At 47.4% G+C, this 19,078-nt stretch overlaps 1 protein-coding gene across 1 annotated transcript in view; it reads left to right on the forward strand.

Annotated features, from left to right (window-relative positions):
* The window catches only part of LOC128343940 (uncharacterized), a 40,078-nt gene extending 38,679 nt beyond the window's left edge, over positions 1 to 1,399 (forward strand). Inside the window, exon 14 of the mRNA XM_053293376.1 lies at positions 770 to 1,399. Coding sequence (XP_053149351.1) covers positions 770 to 1,287 — 518 coding nt within the window. The 3' untranslated portion in view covers positions 1,288 to 1,399. The remainder of the gene's footprint in view (positions 1 to 769) is intronic.
* Positions 1,400 to 19,078: the final 17,679 nt, after the last annotated feature.

Genomic DNA, 19,078 nt, shown 5'->3' on the forward strand with positions numbered 1-19,078 from the left:
TCCAACCCCCTGGTCAGAGAGGGAAAGTGACACAGCAAGGAGCCAGTCACAAACATACTCGTATAGGCGTCTTTGCCTTTTTGAGTTGCCTTGAATGGCAAGAGAAGCAGGATATAAATACTTCCAATAAAAAACTGAAGCCCTGGGCCATGATTACACGAGGAGGGAATGTCCTCTATCCTTAACTTGCCTGCTTCTAGCTCTACCTAGGGTTTCAGCTAGGGTCTCTGTTGAATGGTAGAAATGGCCTGGAATAAGGAAAAAAAATCCCAAATTGGGATGCTATATGGTCAGCAACCCTGGGGCTGACATTATCAGGCACTAGCTGGGGCCCATTGTCAATCTCTGCTGCCTGTTCAACTTCCTTCCCTTTTTGAGTGAGCAGTTTGAAAAGAAGAAATAGAAAGCTCCACTTGCCTCTTCCATGCCCTCTGAGAGATGATGCTGGATGAGGTCCAGAGGAAGAGGCGAGTGAGGGGGTGGCAGCAGCAGCAGTGGCCAGGAGGAGGAGAGGAGCCACTGAGCGCCTCTTGCCCATGGACCCTTCTCAGCCTGGATCTGGCCCTGCAAATGCAGCACATGGAAAGCTAACTGATCTTGTTAGGCAAGTAATTCCTGTGATGAGGTTATAGACTCCCCATGTATTTATTATGGAGATCAAAACAATGATTATTCCACATACAAAAGCAGCTCAATATATTTGGGTGTGAAGTCAGTCTCCCAGCTGACTCTGTTTTGTTTCTCATCCTTCCTCTCCAATTCCCAACAGATGATGTCACTTTGGATCCAGATACAGCTTATCCCCAACTCATCCTGGCTGAGGATCGTAAAAGTGTGAGATGGGGAGAGAAATGGCAAGATCTGCCCAACAATCCTGAGAGATTCAGCAATTTCTGTTTTGTGCTGGGGTGTGAGGGATTCACAGCTGGGAGACATTGCTGGGAAGTCAGTGTGGGAAGTGAGGGAGATTGGGCTGTGGGGGTTGCCAGGAAGTCTGTGAAGAGAAAGGGCCGTTTCAGATGGGGACCTGAGGAAGGGGTCTGGGCTGTGATGAAGTGGGGTGGTGGGTACCAGGCACTCGATTCCCCTGCTGACGTTCCTCTGCACCTGAGTGGGGAGCCTAAGAGAATCCATGTGACCCTAAACTGTGCTGAGGGGCAGTTGGCCTTTTTGGATGCTGACTCAGATGCCCTAATCTACACCTTCTTCAAAGCCTCGTTCTCAGGAGAGACCCTCCTCCCTTTCTTTTGGGTGGGTATGAAAGCAACCCTGACACTCTCCCCCTGAGGCCGCTGAAGAGTGGAGTGTATATTGCACGACATTAATTGCAACACATGTACAGCTCTCCCCCAAGATATGAATGGGGGTTGGGGTAATAAAGCACTTAGCATCCTTTTTATCCGGTAACAGTTCCAGCTGCTTGGAGGTGGGAGAAGCAGATAATTTGCCACCAACCTTGGCCCTCCATGTTTCCTTCAGATTTCACACTGCAGAGCCAGGAGCAGGTATAGAGGTGGAGCTGAAGGGAGCAGAGATTGCCCTGCAGGGAAACCCCCCAAACCGGCTCCTGTTTCTGAGTACATCTGTCTCCAGTCTTGTTGCAGGCAGCCAGATCTACTCCACAGGCCCTACTGGGGTTACTCTCCACATGAGGTTGATTAATAAAACAAATGACCTTAAAACGGTGGTACATATGCTGTTAACCTCTAGGCTTGACTACCTATGTACATAGTTCGGAAACTACAATTCATACAGAACGCGGCAGCCAGATTGGTCTCTGGGTTTCCCCAAAGGGACCAAATAACACTGATTCTAAAGGAGCTCCACTGGTTGCTGATATATTTCCGAACGAAATACAAAGTACTGGTCATTAGCTAAAAAGCCCTTAATGGCTTAGGTCCAGGGTACTTAAGAGAGAGCCTTCAGTCATGAACCCTGTTGCTTATTAAGATCATTAAGCTATTAAGCTTTTGACAAAGTTCCTCATCAAAGACTCCTCTGAAAAAACTTAGCCGTCATGGGATAAGGGGACAAGAACATGTGTGGATTGCCAACTGGTTGAAAGACAGGAAACAGAGGGTAGGGATAAGAGCCCCTGGTAGCACAGTGGTGAAACTGCCGCCCTGTAACCAGAAGGTTACAAGTTCGATCCTGACCAGGGACTCAAGGTTGACTCAGCCTTCCATCCTTCTGAGGTCAGTAAAATGAGTACCCAGAATGTTGGGGGCAATATGCTAAATCATTGTAAACCGCTTAGAGAGCTCCGGCTATAGAGCGGTATATAAATGTAAGTGCTAGGGATAAATGGAGAGTTTTCACAATGGAGGGAAGTAAGAAGTTGGGTCCCCCAGGGATGTGTACTGGGACTGGTGCTTTTTCTTAAATGATCTAGAAGCAGGGGTAAGCAGCGAGGTGGCCAAATTTGCAGATGATACCAAACTCTTCCAGGTAGTGAAATCCAAAATGGATTGTGAGGAGCTCCAAAAGGATCTCTCCATACTGGGTGAGTGGGTGACAAAGTGGCAAATGCAGTTCAGTGTAAGGTGATGCACATTGTGTGTAAGTGTAAGGTGATGCACATTGGGATGAAAAACCCCAACTTCAAGTATATGCTGATGGGATTTGAGCTGTTGGTGACTGACCAGGAGAGGGATCTTGGGGTCGTGGTGGACAGCTTGTTGAAAGTGTCAACTCAATGTGTGGCAGCTGTGAAAAAGGCCAGTTCCATGCTAGGGATCATTAGGAAGGGGATTGAAAATAAAACTGCTGATATTATAATGCCCTTATACAAAACTATGGTGTGACCACACTTTTGAGTACTGCATACAATTCTGGTCACCGCATCTAAAAAAGGACATTGTAGAACTGGAGAAGGTACAGAGGAGGGCAACCAAGATTATCAGGGGCCTAGAGCACCTTTCTTATGAGGCAAGACTACGACACCTGGGGCTTTTTAGTTTAGAAAAAAAGACGACTGTGGGGAGACATGATAGAGGTCTATAAAATCATGCACGGTGTGGAGAAAATGGAGAGAGATTATTTTCCCTCTCACACAACACTAAAACCAGGCATCACCCCATGAAATTGATTGCTGGTAAATCTAGGACCAACAAACGGAAGTACTTTTTCACACAATGCATAATCCATTTGTGGAATTTTCTGCACATGATGTGGTGACAGTCAACAACCTGGATGGCTTTAAGAGGGGTTTGGATAACTTCACGGAGGAGAGGTCTATCAACGGCTACTAGTCGGAGGGCTGTGGGCCACCTCCAGCCTCAAAGGCAGGATGCCTCTGACTACCAGTTGCAGGGGAGTAACATCTGGGGAGAGGGCATTTCCTCATTTCCTTCCTGTGGCTTCCAGTGGCATCTGGTGGGCCACTGTGCGAAACAGGATGCTGGACTAGATGGGCCTTCTTGGGCCCGATCCAGCAGGGCTGTTCTTATCATCTGGAGAGATCTGGTTACGGTTGCTGTCAATACGTTTGGTGGCAACTCTGGATCGGGCCTTCTTGGTCGTTGCCCCAGGTCTTTGGAATGCGCTCCCTGCTGAAATAAGAGAATCTCCTTTGTTCTTAGGAGGACCCTGAAGAGATATCTATTTTCCCAGACTTTTAACTGAAACCAAATATTAAAACTTTAATGTGTTTTTATCTATAATGATTTTTATCTTTTTGTGAGTTTTAAATGTTTTATATTTCATATTTTAATTCTGCACACTACCTAGAGATTTCTATATTAGGTGGTATATAAATTCAATAAATAAATTGTTTGCCAATAACGTCTTTTACAACTCTGTGAAAAAGGCTAATTCCATGCTAGGAATCATTAGGAAGGGGATTGAAAATAAAAATGTTAATGTTATAATGCCCTTATACAAATCTACGGTGCGGCCACACACCTAGAGTACTGCATACAGTCCTGGTCAGCACATATTAAAAAGTGGATAGAACTAGGGGTCATCCCATGAAATTGATTACCAGGAAATTTAGGACCGACAAACGGAATTACTTTTTCACACAACACATAAGCCACTTGTGGAATTCTGCCACATGATGTGGTGACAGTCAACAACCTGGATGGCTTTATGAGGGGTTTGGATTACTTCACGGAGAAGAGGTCTATCAATGGCTACTAGTCAGAGGGCTACAGGCCACCTCCAGCCTCAAAGGCAGGATGTATCCGAGTACCAGTTGCAGGGGAGTAACAGCAGGAGAGAGGGCATGCCCTCAACTCTGGCCTGTAGGCTCCCAGTGGCATCTGGTGGGTCACTGTGTGAAACAGGATGCTGGACTAGATGGGCCTTGGGCCTGATCCAGCAGGGCTGTTCTTACAGAGCTGAAGGTAAAATAGGTTTCCCTGCAGGGAAATCCTCCACACCAGCTCATGTTTCTGTGTACATCTGTCTCCATTCTTGCCTAAGGCAGCCAGATCTATGCTACAGGTCCTATTGGGGTTACTCTCCAGACCTGATTGATCAATGAATTACCGAATGGTGGGAGGGGCACCAAATATTTATCAAGAATGCCTTTTGCAGCTCTGTGGTGACCACTGCAGGCTTCCAACCTTAGTCACCAAAATTAGTTCAGAGTCTGCCTTGTAACTTTCTTTCTCAATATTCTGTCCTATCTTTTAAAGAGGCAGTATCACAATTATAGTCATAAGCACCATCATATCTATTCTCAAGAAAACAGGTGTCCTGCTGGCCTCCAGGAGCCCAGCCTCAAAGGCCCTGTACCCTGACTTCAGTTTCTCTTTTGTCTCCTACCACAAGACCTCCACCAGCTGTGGAGATGCTAAAATTCATTCTTGCTACTCTGGGAAGCTGGTATGGCATTCTAGGCAAAATCTATCCGTTCATAAAAGCCAATTTGTTTATTCAGCGGTTCAGACGCCACACAGAACCACGATTAACCTAGTTCTGCATCATTTCCTTGAGCCTTGGGAGTGTGTAAGACTCCCCAGAATTCTAGCATCAGAAAATTTTAGTGTTGAAAGAAACTTTGATGAGCTTCTAGTACAGATATTTGCTAAGGGCAAAAAACTCTTACTGTATCTCTGAAAGGTCCAACCTCTTGTTTGAAAACCTACAACAAACAAGAGCCCAACCACTACAAAGGGCAGACTGTGCTGCTGTCAAACAGCTCCTAAAATCAGGAAGTTCTTCCTAATTCTCCAACCTAGACCTGCTTGCTTGTAACTTCAGATCATGGCTTCTAGCCCTGCTCTCAGGAGCAGTGGGGAAGAAGTCTGCTCCTTCTTTTGTGTGTCTGCCCTTCAGATATCTGAAGATGGCTGCTGTATCTCCCTTCATATTGTCTCTTCTCCAGGCACTTCTGATTTAGAAAGGAAGGATTGGTCATCATGCCAGACCTGACTGATCTGGGTTTATTCTAAGCAACTTGCTTGAAATAGACAGAAATATGTAAAACTAGCAGGTAGTAAGCCCCATTCAAATATCCCCCCCGCCCCATGCTGGCAACGCGCTCATGTTTAAAGTGCCAAATCACCAAATGCAGGTACGAAGCCCCACCCTGATGCTGTTACCCCCGCCCCTATCTCCATCAGCTGCGTTTCCCCTGGCTGCCAATCACGGTCACATTTTCCCTCGTGGTAACAGGGGCTCCCTCTGCAGACAACTGCTGCTGTAACCATGAGTGGCTGGAGAGAGAAGGGTGAATGACGGCACTGAGGTGGGACATCCTACCCGCTTTTTGGCACTGTAACCATGAGTGGCTTACTGGGAGAAATAACCAAATAAATCTTTTAAAGTGAAGATGAGATGGGCCAAGAGGATCCAGACAAGCACTTGGGCGGGATAATGGGTTTTCTTTCTTTTCTGAGATTTCACATTTGGTTAATTTTACCCCTTCCCCACACACTGAAAACAACTAGCCTGCCCTCTTTGTGCATTGATCCTCAATCTCTTCTCTTGAATGTGCACACGCAGTGACCTAGTTGGTGCAGGGAGCAGTTGGAATTCCCCTGCAGCTGCTACGGTTTCTTAAGAATTCTGTGGGGCAGCAGGCCTCCCACTCCTGCCTCCTCCTTACAGCTGTTCTTTCCCTCAGTGGGCTGGTGGCTGATGGTTTGGCCATGCATCAGAAGACCTTCCTGAGGACCTACCAAAATCCCATTTCCTCATACCTGAAACCAACATTTTCTCCCTCTTCTCCTCTCTGTCTGCTTTCCAATATTGCCTAGCACCCATTGCCTGGACCTCCCCTCTGTCATCAGCCACATAATCCAGTTCAAACCCCAGATCTCCCCCTATTTCACAAAGTATTTATTTAAAAGCCAGGAGTGAGTCTTTCTTTTTTCCAGGCAGCTCAAAAAAATTTAAAACCACCAGAGGTGGCAGGAGAGACCATCGAAGCAAAGCGCTATCAGCACAAACTTGGTTCGTATCTAGGTTTATTTCATGCAAGCTGGTTAGGATCAACCAAGATTGGTCACTTCAGACCCCAAGCTTGGTCTCAGTCAGAAGTGGAATTTCTGGGAGCCTTGCATGGGCAGGAGAGGAGGGCAGTGTTTCCTCTTGAGGCTCAGGGACATCATGTGGAACCAGGCTTCAACCATTGTTAAACTGACCTGGTTAATGAAAAGCCTCCTATACAAGTTCCAGTGAGGGAAGCAGATCCTGATTACCACAGGGAGATGAGGGATGGATCCAGCCAGTCCATGAGAATGTTCTCCCAAAATAAGGAGACACTTCCCATTTATACATTTCTAGCAGGAATTCTCAATCTTGGGTCTAAAGATGTTGTTGCACTAAACTCCCTTTTGCGACTGTGACTGAGAATGATGACAACACTTCTGGGGATCCAAACTTGGGAATCCATGATTTATGCTGTGAGTTAATCTGCAGTTAACATTACAATAGATCCAGTTTTTTTAAAAAGAGAACTTCTGTGTATTCTTTATAATGTTTTAGGTGCTGTGATAAGTGTGTTGCAAGGTGTCTTTTATATAAATATTTATATTCAGATTGAAAAGCAAACCAGACTCATTTACTGATTGATTCATTTTATTTGAAGAAATTGCTATTTTGTCTTTAGTCAACATCACAAGATGGCCAAAAGAAAGCATCCTTAAAATAAGACATGTTCATTAAAACCTCAGCTGATTAGGATGAATGTTGCCTGATGCCTAAATTGCAACCATGAAGGCACTAAGGCAGGGCTAGGCAAGCTGGTCTCTCCACGTAGTTAAACTACAACTCCCATCACCCCAGCCACAATTTATTGTGGCTAGGGATGATGGGAGCTGTAGTTCAACAACAGGTGGAGAGTCAAGCTTGCCTACCTCTGCTAGGGGAACCTCCCAAGAGAATTCCAGACAGAGGAAATCCAATAGGCACCTCTGTGAAGTGACCCAAGTTGCTTTAAAATTTAAATGTAGAACCAACAATAAAAACAGTACAAAAAGCTAAAACAGGAATTTACTTATCTCAGGCCATTGGCAGTCTCTTCAGGAGCTGATGGCAAGAGCTTCCTGGTCTGGGCTTCACCTAGTCTGCCTTCTCCTTTATCTTACACGCTGTATAAAACCACTAAAGTTGCAAAATGTGGACCATGTCCTTCCTGCAGCCTGATCAAAGACAACACTTATTTTTGTTCCAGGGAAAAAAATGGCACAGCACTGATTGGATTTCTTTCCCTCATTATTATGGTCAAAAGACCAGCACTGATTGGCTGGTTCTTACCCCAACCACGAAGCAACTTCACTTCTGCAGAGCAGGGCTATGTGTAGTGCTGTCTGGGTAGCCCTTGGGTTACCTCTGCCTCTCCTTGTCCTTCGCAGGCAGTTTCCAAGTGAAAGAAGGGTGAAAAAACATGAACAAATTGCCCAATGGACCTTTAATGAGAGCGTCATGCCAGGGACTTGGGGAGGGGTTCTTGAAACCAAATGGATGGTATGACTGTCACAAGATCACAAAATGTTTGAGCTGGAAGGGGGCTTGGAGGTCTTCTAGTCCGGGGGTCCCCAACCTGTGGGACTCCAGATGTTGCTGAGCTACAAACAGCTCCCATAAACTGTACCAGGGAATGATGGGAGTTCTAATTCAGCAACATCTGGAGTAACACTGGTTGGGAGCTCCTGTTTTAGTCCAACCACCTGCTCAGTGTGAGAATCTGCTGTAGCACGGCTGACAGACAGCTGCTTGAAACCCTTCAGTGAAGGAAGAAACACTGCAGGCGGCAGACTGTTCTCCCAATACTTCCACTTTTACTCCAGAGCCAAGAAAGGGGTGGGACGGAGGGGAAGGAGCAGAGCTTGCCTGCTGCAATCCTCCTTTCTCTGCACAGCTCTCTTCAGGGTTCCTTTAGGCAGCCAAATCAACTGTGCAGGCTGTGCTGGGTTCAGTCTCCAAAACAGGAGGATTGCCATTTGTTAACGGAACAAGACCTTTCTTTACAACTCTGCAAAAGCAGATCTTCCAGCCACAGCCACCAGAGTCCACTTTCTTTCTCACTTTCACAGGGCCAGTTGGGCTGATATGCTGACTAGCCTTTTTAAAGGTGTGAGGGAGGGGCATAGGTGCATCCCTCTCTCCATGCATACACCCAGCATGTCATCCCAAGAGTCAGGGATGATGGGAGTTGTAGTCCAACAACAACAACAACGGAGATACACACAAACACAATGCTTTTCAACAAAATCACTTTGGGAATGGTTTACGGAGAGAAATAAAAATACAGACGGCTCACTGTCCCTAAAGGGCTCACAATCCAAAACGGAACATAAGACAGCCACCAGCAACAGCCACTGGAGAGGTGCTGTGCTGGGGCTGGAGAGGGCCAGTTGTTCTCCCCCTACTCAATAAAGAGAATCGCCACTTTTAAAAGATGCCTCTTTGCTCAGTTAGCAGGGGACAGCTGGAGGGCCAAAGCTGTGCAGCCCTGATCTAATCCCAGAGAGGGAAACTTTGGATGAAGATGTCATTTCAATACTCCCTTAAAGTAGTGTTGGAACCAAATGTTGAGGGGCTCTATATGAAGCAAAGCAATAGTATGCCTGCTGTGAACATACAATAACATGCCAGGTGTAGGGACAGGAGTATTCAGCACACAGATGTATGGGGCAGACATATTCAGTCCCATACATTTAGAAGTCCTCATGCTTCTTCTTCCCCTCAGTAGCTCTATCCCTTCTTCTATCAGCATTGCCTCAATTTCTCCCCCTTTTTGCAGCCCTCATCTCCTTACCCCATGTAGGGCTAGGCTAAGAAGTGGACTTGAAGTGAAGTGGGGAGGGGTTAGGGGAGGGTTAAAGTTAAAGTCTACCGTCAAGTCAGTGTCGACTCCTGGCGACCGCAGAGCCCTACGGCTGTCTTTGGGAGAATACAGGAGGGATTTACCATTGCCCAGTATGAGACGATGCCTTTCAGCATCTTCTTATATCGCTGCTGTCCAATATAGGTGTTTCTGTTTCTCATAGTCTGGGAAACATACCAGAAGGGATTTGAACTGGCAACCTCTGGCTTGCTAGTCAAGTCATTTCCTCGCTGTGCCTCTGTCTATCTATCTATCTATCTATCTATCTATCTATCTATCTATCTATCTATCTATCTATCTATCGCTTTGCTTTGCATACCGCCCTTCCAAAATGGCTCAGGGCGGTCATGAGGTGGCTAGAAGGTAGGGTTAGGGTTTTGTTAATCTGTTAAACTTGGAAAAAGTTCCAAAGCTTGGAAGCAGGTGGTCCCTTAGGTATCCAGTGCCCAAACTATTAGGCACTTTAAAGGTTAAAACCAGCACTTTGAATTGGACCCAGAAACAAATTGGCAGTCAATGCGGCTCTCTTAGAATGGGGGTAATATGGTCCCAGCAGACAGCTCCAGATAATATACTAGCTGCAGTTTCCAAATATTCTTCGAGGGCAGTCCCATGTAGACTGTGTTTCAGTAATCCAGCCATGACATGGGTAACTGTGACCAGATCTGCCTTCTTGAGAAAGGGACACAGCTGCACACTAGCCAAAGCTGTGCAAACCCCTAGACACTGCCTCCACTTGAGCATCCAAAAGCAGAGCTGGGTCCATCAATACCCGCAAGCTGCATACTTGCTCTTTCAAGGGGAGTGCAACCCCATCCAGAACCAGTCAAATCTCCTCATTCTGATTGGCTCTCCTACTGACCAACAGCACCTACACCTTACCCAGATTCAATCTCAGTTTATTAGCCCACATCCAACCCATCACTGCCTCCAGCCACCGATTCAGGACATCCACTGCCTCCCTAGGACCATGTGATGAAAGAAAGAGCTGAATATCATCCACATATTGCTAACACGTCAGTCCAAGTCCCCAAATGACCTCTCCCAGTGATTTCATGTAGATGTGAAACAGCATGGGGGACAAAACCAAACCCTGCAGGACTCCACAAGCCAGTGACCAAGGAACATAAGAACAGCTCTGCTAGCTCTCCAAGGCCCATCTAGTCCAGCATCCTGTTTCACACAGTGGCCCACCAGATGCCTCTGGGGAGCCCACAGGCATGTGATTTCCTAAGCCTGAAACTCCAGATCTTGTTGGACTACAACTCCCATCATCCCCAGCCACAATACCTGAAGGTCGCAGGAATGATGGGAGTTAGGTCTCCAGGTGTTGTTGGATTACAGGCTAGAGAATCCCTGCACTATCGCTGGGAAAGACACACAGCCATCTTAGGCACTTTCCCCCTCTTATGGTCTGTGACCAAATGCAGACCTCCATCATAGCTCAGGAATGCCTTTTGCTCCACCCTGAGTGCTCTGAATGGGGGACATGCCTTTCTTCTGCCATTCCATTGAATAATTTCCTTACCTCTTGTGACAGAAGGGCCAGAGCCCTCAAGATAGAGTCTGAATCCCTTTTTCAAAATGGGTAACCAGCTCAAACCAGATCTACCTTTAGACATTTGAGATGAGACCTATTTAGGTGGAGGAACCTCCAGTTTGGAAGGGAGCCATGTGACATCAGAGATATGCCAGGCTTTTTCACTGGCTCCAAGAATTGTCTCTCCCTGGAAGAATAGGTTTGTCTGCCCCTCTGTAATTACTATAGGGCAAGGGCCTGTGAAATCTTTGAACTACTGACAGGTGTCAGTCCCACAGTCGGCTCTGCCTACCAGGGCATCCCACCTGCCTATTGGTTGAGGAGCTGTCAACCTGAGCCCTCGTGACATAACTCTGATTGGAGGAAGGGCTCACCTAAGAAAAACATTTAAAGTTGTATGTTGCCTTTGGTGCCAGCTAACTTTCCACCTACAGGCTGAATCATTCTACATCATGATATGTAAGTGTTTTGCTGAAGGCTTTAGGTTGTGTTAGGAGTTAGAAACACCTTTTGTTTTATTTTCCCAATGCCTGCCTGCTCACTTTCCCACCTTGGTTCCTGTAGACTCCTAAAGTAGTCTTTTAGAGAGAACAATCTCGTTTATTGCAGGGGTGTGTGTGCAGAGAAACTAGAACTGCCGCTTCCCACGAGCAGACTGCTTGGCTGAGCTATTTAAAGGCAAACTTCACTGAAGGGGTGAACTGAGCCAGGTTCAGGGGGAATCTTCCAAAGGTTGGTTCAGACCCAAACCTGTGTTCCCTCTGGTGGCAGCAACGACTGGGTACCACACTAGAACAAGGGTGTGTGAGTCAGACTGCCCACGCTCCAGTGCGTTCTGTCACATCCTACATTTCTTCTGGTCTACCAACAGGGCAAGCAACATCCCCTGCCAGTGGTTTGTAACCAGGGCACCTGGCCATGGCTGCATGGGCAAGCAGCTCTCCCTGCAGCATCTTCTAGTGGAGGGTGTGCCTGCTGTTGGGACCGATCTGGGTGGAACACAGGAACATAGGAAGCTGCCATATACTGAGTCAGACAATAGGTCCATCTAGCTCAGTATTGTCTACACAGACTAGCAGTGGCTTCTCCAAGGTTGCAGGTAGGAATCTCTCTCAGCCCTATCTTGGAGATGCCAGGGGGGGAACCTGGAACCTAGATGCTCTTCCCAGAGTGGCTCCACCCCCTAAGAGGAATATCTTACCGTGTTCTCACACATCTAGTCTCCCATTCATATGCAACCAGGGTGGACCTTGCTTAGCTAAGGGGACAAGTCATACTTGCTACCACAAGACCAGCTCTCCTCCCAAAGGTGGTGCCTGGAGGAGGTGTGGATGATGTGCTGTATTGCCAGACAGAATGCAGCGGAAGGCATCCTGGCTGCATGGCCATGGAGTATGGTGGGAGGGTGGGTGAGCTACAGGGTCATCAGGCATTGTCCACTCTGGGCATGGATGTCAATGGATGGCAAATAGGCCAGGGCCTGGTGTTTGCAGGAAGCAGGACCAGCATGGGGTGCAGGTTCACACATGTATTGGATCCTGATTAGGACATCCTGCTGGGGGACCAGCCCAGATCTGATCCTAGGTTAAATATCTTGGTGCACAGCGGAGAACTTCAGATTTTCACAACAACACTGATGGGGGTCAGCCCCATTTAAGCAGAATGAATATGGTTGTTGAGAACGTGACCAAGGAACAAAACAATAAGTTTTCTTTTCTCTTCAAGGTAAGATTGTTCCTATGTTCCACAATACATACCCACCCCAACAGGATCTAGTGTTTTGGAGAGGAGAGCTGGTCTTGTGGTAGCAAGGATGACTTGTCCCCTTAGGGTCCACCCTGGTTGAATTTGAATGGGAGACTTTATGTGTGAGCGCGCGCGCACACACACACACACACACACACAGAGGGAATGCCGGGTGATCTCATAAGCCTACTGGAAAAGAGGCTACAAATGGAGTAAGGGGTCAGTCATCAGACTAGCCCTTCTCGAGTGATATCTATGTGTCATGTGTGTGAGTAAGTCTTGTGAGCTGGTCTTATGGTAGCAAGCTTGACTGGTCCCCTTAGCTAAGAAGGGTCCACCCTGGTTGCATATGAATGGGAGACTAGAAGTGTGAGCACTGTAAGAGATTCCCCTCAGGGGATGAAGCCGCTCTGGGAAGAGCAGAAGTTTTCAAGTTCCCTCCCTGGCTTCTCCAAGTTAGGGCTAAGAAAGATTCCTGCCTGCAACCTTGGAGAACCCGCTGCCAGTCTGTGTAGAAGACAATACTGAGCTAGATGGACCAATGATCTGACTCAGTATATGGCAGCTTCCCATGTTCCTGTTTGTAGCTGTCTGGAGATTTTGAGGAAGGAGAGAAGAAATTCTCACACATAAAGCACACACAAAAAAGGAAAGCCAAGGCCTGCTTGTAAGCAGTGGCAGCTGGTGACTCTTGGGACTGGGTGGCCCCCAGGCAGGGCAGGTGGAATGTGGAGCCAAAGTGGGCGGCACAGGGGTGGAGCTAAAGTGGGCAGCACCAACACTGTTGGGTGGAGGTGCCAGTGGGGAGCAAAACTCATTCTGTGCACAGATTTTAAAAAAACAACCCACAGAGGAAACATAAGAACAGCCCAGCTGCATCAGGCCCAAGGCCTATCTAGTCCAGCATCCTGTTTCACACAGTGGCCCACCAGGTGCCTCTGAGAAGCCCACAGGCAAGAGGCCAGGGCATGCCCTCTCTAAAATATGAGGAGCATTCATAGTTCAGATAATGCATCACAAGATGCTGAATCACAAGAAGAATGAGAAGGAATCAAATTTGATATGTACAACTTTTCTAACAGTTCCCATTAGCTCCCCCCCACCCAAATCTCCATTCCCTTTCTCTCTTTTTAAATCCTTTCTTTTCTTTTTCATCACACATGTGTTATGGCAAACTACAGCCACTGAAAGTATTCAAAGGAGAATTTAAAAATATTTATGTATTTATTACAAATTTATTGTATACTGCCTCCAAAGACTCTAGGCGGTGAACAATGACAATAACAGCAATTTTTTTAAAAAGCAAAGGGCAAAAGCCTGGTGAAAAAAAGGTGGGTCTTAAGAAGGGCCTTGAAGGCCACTAAGGAGGGGGTTGAACTAATCGGGGGGAGGTTGTTCCAAAGATGAGGGGCGGCCACAGAGAAGGCCCTCTTATTGGCCCAGGCACCATGCACTACACCAGGGCCCAGACACTAAGGAGGGCCAACTCAGAAGACCTCACAGGATGGAATACAACTGGCTGAGAGAGGCAATTCTGGAGATATACAGGTGCTAAGCCCATAATGGTTTTATAGGTGAGAACCAGCACTTTAAATTGGACCCGGAAGTGAACAGGCAATCAGTGCAGTGACCGTAAAAGAGGTGTAACACTATCAAATCTACGGTCACCTGTGAGGAGGCGGACCGCTGCGTTCTGGACTAGCTGAAGTTTCCAAATCATTTTCAAAGGCAACCCTAGGTAGAGCATGTTACAGTAATCCAAGTGAGAGGTAACAAAGGCATGAGTCACTGTTGCCAGGGCCTGCCAGTTGAGAAAAGGCTGTAACTGGAGAACCAGCCAAAGCTGGGCAAAGGCATCCCTGGCCACGGCCTCCACCTGCTGTTCAAGCAGGAGCCGCGAGTCCAGAAGAACCCCCAGATCACAAACCGTCTCTCTCAGGGGAAGTGCAATAAATAAACAAAACCCCATCAAGAGATCAACTCACACACAGAAATTGGCCAGATCACAAACTGAACAAGAGCAACTCGGTCTTGGGAGGGATTAAGCCTGAGCTTGTTCTGGCCCATCCAGGTCCTGATAGCCTCTAGGCACTGAGCCAGCACATGGACAACATCACCTGTTTGGCCAGGATATAAAGATATATATAAAGATATAAAGCTGAGTATCCTCAGCATATTGATGAAAACTTACCCCAAACCGACAGATGACCAGGCCCAGTGGCTTCATGTAAATGTTAAAAAGAATGGGAGCAAGAACTGAAACCTGAAACAAGAAAGGCGCCAGGGTGCAGAACACACACCTCCAATCGACACCGACTGGAATCACCCAGTGAGATACGACTGGAACCACTGAAGAACAGTGCCCCCAAGGCCCAGCCCTCATAGGCGTTCCAGAAGGATAGCATGGTTGATGGTATCGAAAGCCCGGAGAGATCAAGAAGAACCAAGAGAGGTGTGCTTCCCACATTAAGGTTACAATAAAAGTCATCCAACAGGATGACCAATGCCATTTCAGTGCTGTGCTGAGGCCTGAAACCTGACTGGCAAGGGTCCAGAAAATCAGTTTCCTCCAGGACTCTAGTCAACTGAGCACAAACCACCTTCTCCAAAATCTTACCCAGGAAAGGAAGATTGGAGATTGGACGATAGTTATCCAGATTATCAGGATCAAGAGAAGGCTTCTTTAGGAGAGGGTAGACCACCGCCAATTTCAGGGCTGATCGCACGAACCCCTCCCAAAGAGAAGAATTAACCGTCTCCAGAAGCCAGGAAAGAACAGGTCCCCCATTCTAGGTGTCCCAGTGCCTCCTTGTTTCTGGGGCACGCGGAGGATGTCGTTGGTGGCCCTCTTGGGGAGGCTGAGCCACTTCTTCAGCATGGCTGTGATGGCCCGGTCGGCCCTGTTGAGGGGTACCTTGGCAACGGCTGAGCCTCTCAGGACGAAGGAGATTCTTGGGAGCAGGAAGGTGTTCAGCGCATCGATCTTCTGCCAGGGGGCAAGCAGTGAGGTGTCGAGCTTGTTGGTGTCTGCAACGATGGCCTGGATGGTGGCTTCGGGGGTCTGCTTTGCTCGGAAGCCAGTGGGTGTCCCCAAGTGGTGGTACGTTTCTCCATCTGTGAGGCTGGCCATGCTGTCTTCCTGGATGGTGACGCGGGTTGGCTCTGTCTCGGAGACTCCCATTGATGTGAAGTGAGGCACATTTGCTGGCGTTGAATTTGAGGCCCATCCAGTCAGCAGCAGCAGAGGTGGCATTGAGCATGGCCTGGAGCTCCTCTGGAGTTTCTGCGAGGAGCACCACGTCATCCGCATAGGACAGCATGCTGACCTTCTTGTTGTAGAGGCAGAAGCCCCCTGGCCCGTTGGCAATGTGGCGGAGGAGTGGCTCCATGGCCAGGTTGAAGATGATGGGGCTGAGCGGGCAGCCTTGCTTGACTCCTGAACGCAAGTTGATATCTGGGGTTTCCCCTTCTGTTGCTCGCACGGTGGTGGTGCACCCCTCATAGAGCTCCCGGATCAGGCCCAGGAATTCCTCTGGCATGCCAAACAAACTCTACCAGGGTGTCAAAGATGTGGCGGTGTGGGATGGATCCAAAGGCATTGGCGAGGTCCAGCCAGGCCACAGCGCACTGCTTCCTGGAGCGGCGGACAGTGTCCAGCACCGTCTGGAGGAGGAAGTTGTGCTCGTAGCATCCTTCACGGCTCATGAAGCCCTTCTGTTGTGAGCTGATGGCATTGCCCGCCAGGGCCCAGTCAGAAGGATGCCAGACCACCTGGAAACCCCCAGAGGACACCCCGGTTGATGTGCCACCTCCCACCCACAAGTTGAGACCGGGTTCCCCCGCTCTCCTGGCTTGGACTCTATCCTGGACTCTGTCCAGATTCACATATGCGTGGAACCGAAGGAGGACTTACATACACTGGCGATGCCTTGCAGCTTGTGACTAACTCAGATGGACACTTATTTTCTTATGGCTGTCTTGACCTGCATGTATGTATATACGTATGTAACCTCCCGCCTTGGGAACGTGATCTTTAACATATCTGCATGCTAAACGAACCATGCCAGCACAGTGGCTGACCATGCCAGGAACTCCTGCTGACAACACCCCTGGAGGACCCCCTGACCTGGAGAAGACCCTCCACCATCAAGGACCCACGCCCAGAGGCTGCAATTGGCAGAAGAAGACTGGCACGGCCCTGCTGGCCACACACAAGGTGAGACTGGGATCTGTCCCTCCCTTGGACCTTTTGGACATTCCTCTCACTGAACTCCTTTAACCGGACTCTACCCAAACCCACAGGAACTTGCGTACAGTGCTATATTCTCTCTACCTTTGCAACCACACATTCGTTAGTACGCAGCCGTGTTTTATCAGGAAATTCTATTCACTATTGCTTTTGTAAACCATATGTTAAACATTCTCTAATAAAAGTTACTCTATGAACTCTACATTACACTGGGATCCACAGTAAAAAGCCCTGTATCAGAGGCTAGTTAAAAAATTGGCCACCCTAGTGAGGAAGAGTGGCATTTATTTAGCAGCGGCCCTTGAAGAGAGGACAAAGGTTGGTTCTTTTATGACTTCTTCTCAAAGGGGAGAGCCAGCCTTGCAGTAGCAAGCATGAATTACCCTCTTTGATCAGCAGGGTTCACCTTGGTTTACAATTGGATGGGTGACTACACATGAGTACTGTCTGCTGTATTTTGCAGCACACTAAAAACATACATGGTACAAAAGCTAAGAAGCAATATACCTGAAAACCTCTATGCATTTTATGAACATATAAGTTTGTGTCTAGACAATAAATCTGCAGCAACTCTTTGCGGCAGATTCTGTCTCATATAAAGATTTGAGTATGCAGGCCAAGCAGAATGTAGGAGTGTGAACAATCTGTGAGAGGCACCAGGAGCCCCTGAAGCTCTTCTGCAAAGAAGATGAAGTTCCCCTCTGCATGGTGTGTGACAGATCCAAGGAGCACTGAGCTCACAATGCGGTTCCTGTGGAAGAGGCTGCCCAGGGGTACAAGGTGGGAACTTCCCATTTCATGGACTGAAATATGTTGGGGTGGGGAATCAAAGATGGGGACTTGAACCAAAGTATGCAGCCTAGGCCTCACTCCCTTACTGTCTGGTATGTGTTAAGAAGATGCTGCAGGTGCAGATTTTGAACAATGTACAATGGCCTTACAGTGGTACAAGGCCAAGCATGTGTAGTAGCTGTGAAGAGATGTATCATGTTACTTAACCGTGATTGGTCAATGATGGTTGGAAGATAGACAACATATTGGGGCATCTTTCCCGCTCTCTGTTAGCATCTATGATAAGACTTGAGCATATAATATGTAACCACCATTTTGTGGGGTCTCTTCTGGAGTTGCAATGTTGAAGCTGGGGTATTGGGGCTAATGTTCCTCAGCCTTTTATCCTTTCTCAGATAGGTAGTGCTGCTGATGGGGCATGGTGTTATCTCTTCTATGGGTCCTGAATCCATTCTTTCCTTTTCTTGATTGGTTGTCTCCATCCAGTTCCAGGAATTGGGGCTGGTCCTTCTGGGTCACCACAATTTACTCTCACCCACTCAATCATCATCTGGACTCCTCATCTGGGCTTCCTTGGCCAAAACTGATGACAAGTCAGTTTTACTTAGCAAGAATCCTGTTATCAGGAAGGTCCCCAGCCTTGGCACACATCCCGTGACTTTCTCAGCACCCAGCCGTCAGACCACATACTTCTGATCAAAAGTTTTCCTTCCAAAGTACATTTTCTTATCTCTCATTACAAGCTATAATTTCTATAGACATATTTGTAGAAACTAATAATTAACGCATTAAGTCAGCACAAAGCTTACATAGTGATTGCATATGCTTAGCAATTTCAAGGTACATGGCATGACAATTGCATAATTATAGCAAGTTTTAACCAACTTGAGCCAATTTTGCCTTAACAGTATCAAAGTCAAAAATCACAAGAGAACCAAAACAAACCATATTTAAAGTGCCAATAAAGCAAATCATACAGAACAATAGCATCAGAATAAAACCCAGAAAAGCACTGATGCTAATAGCTTAATGGAATAGGGCAAATGTGCCCTGGAACTTAAATGACAACAATAAAGACATACGTGGAGCCTCTCAAGAGAGGAAATTCCAGAGAGGGAGCCCCACAGAAAAGGCCCTTTCTCCAATGGACAGCACTTTTCCTAAGATAAAGAGGATGCTGGAGATTTGGTTTGTTTGTACAATTCATAGACCGTATTTACCCAAATAGTTGGTGACTTTATTTGGAGTCACCTCTTACACCCAAATAGAAGGTGTAAGACAATGGCTTAAAAATAGATATTGAACACAGGTTATACCTGTATTTGCCCCAAAGAAAGAAGACTCTGAATCTAAGACACACCTCAATTTAACAGGAAAGAACGGGGCGGGGGGCGGGGTTTGCCTTAGATTTGGGTAAATATGTCACTGCCTTTCTGACAAGTACTAAAAGAACACACACACACTAATTTAT

This window comes from Hemicordylus capensis, chromosome 2, assembly GCF_027244095.1.
Source record: "Hemicordylus capensis ecotype Gifberg chromosome 2, rHemCap1.1.pri, whole genome shotgun sequence".
Taxonomy (NCBI): Eukaryota; Metazoa; Chordata; class Lepidosauria; order Squamata; family Cordylidae; genus Hemicordylus; species Hemicordylus capensis.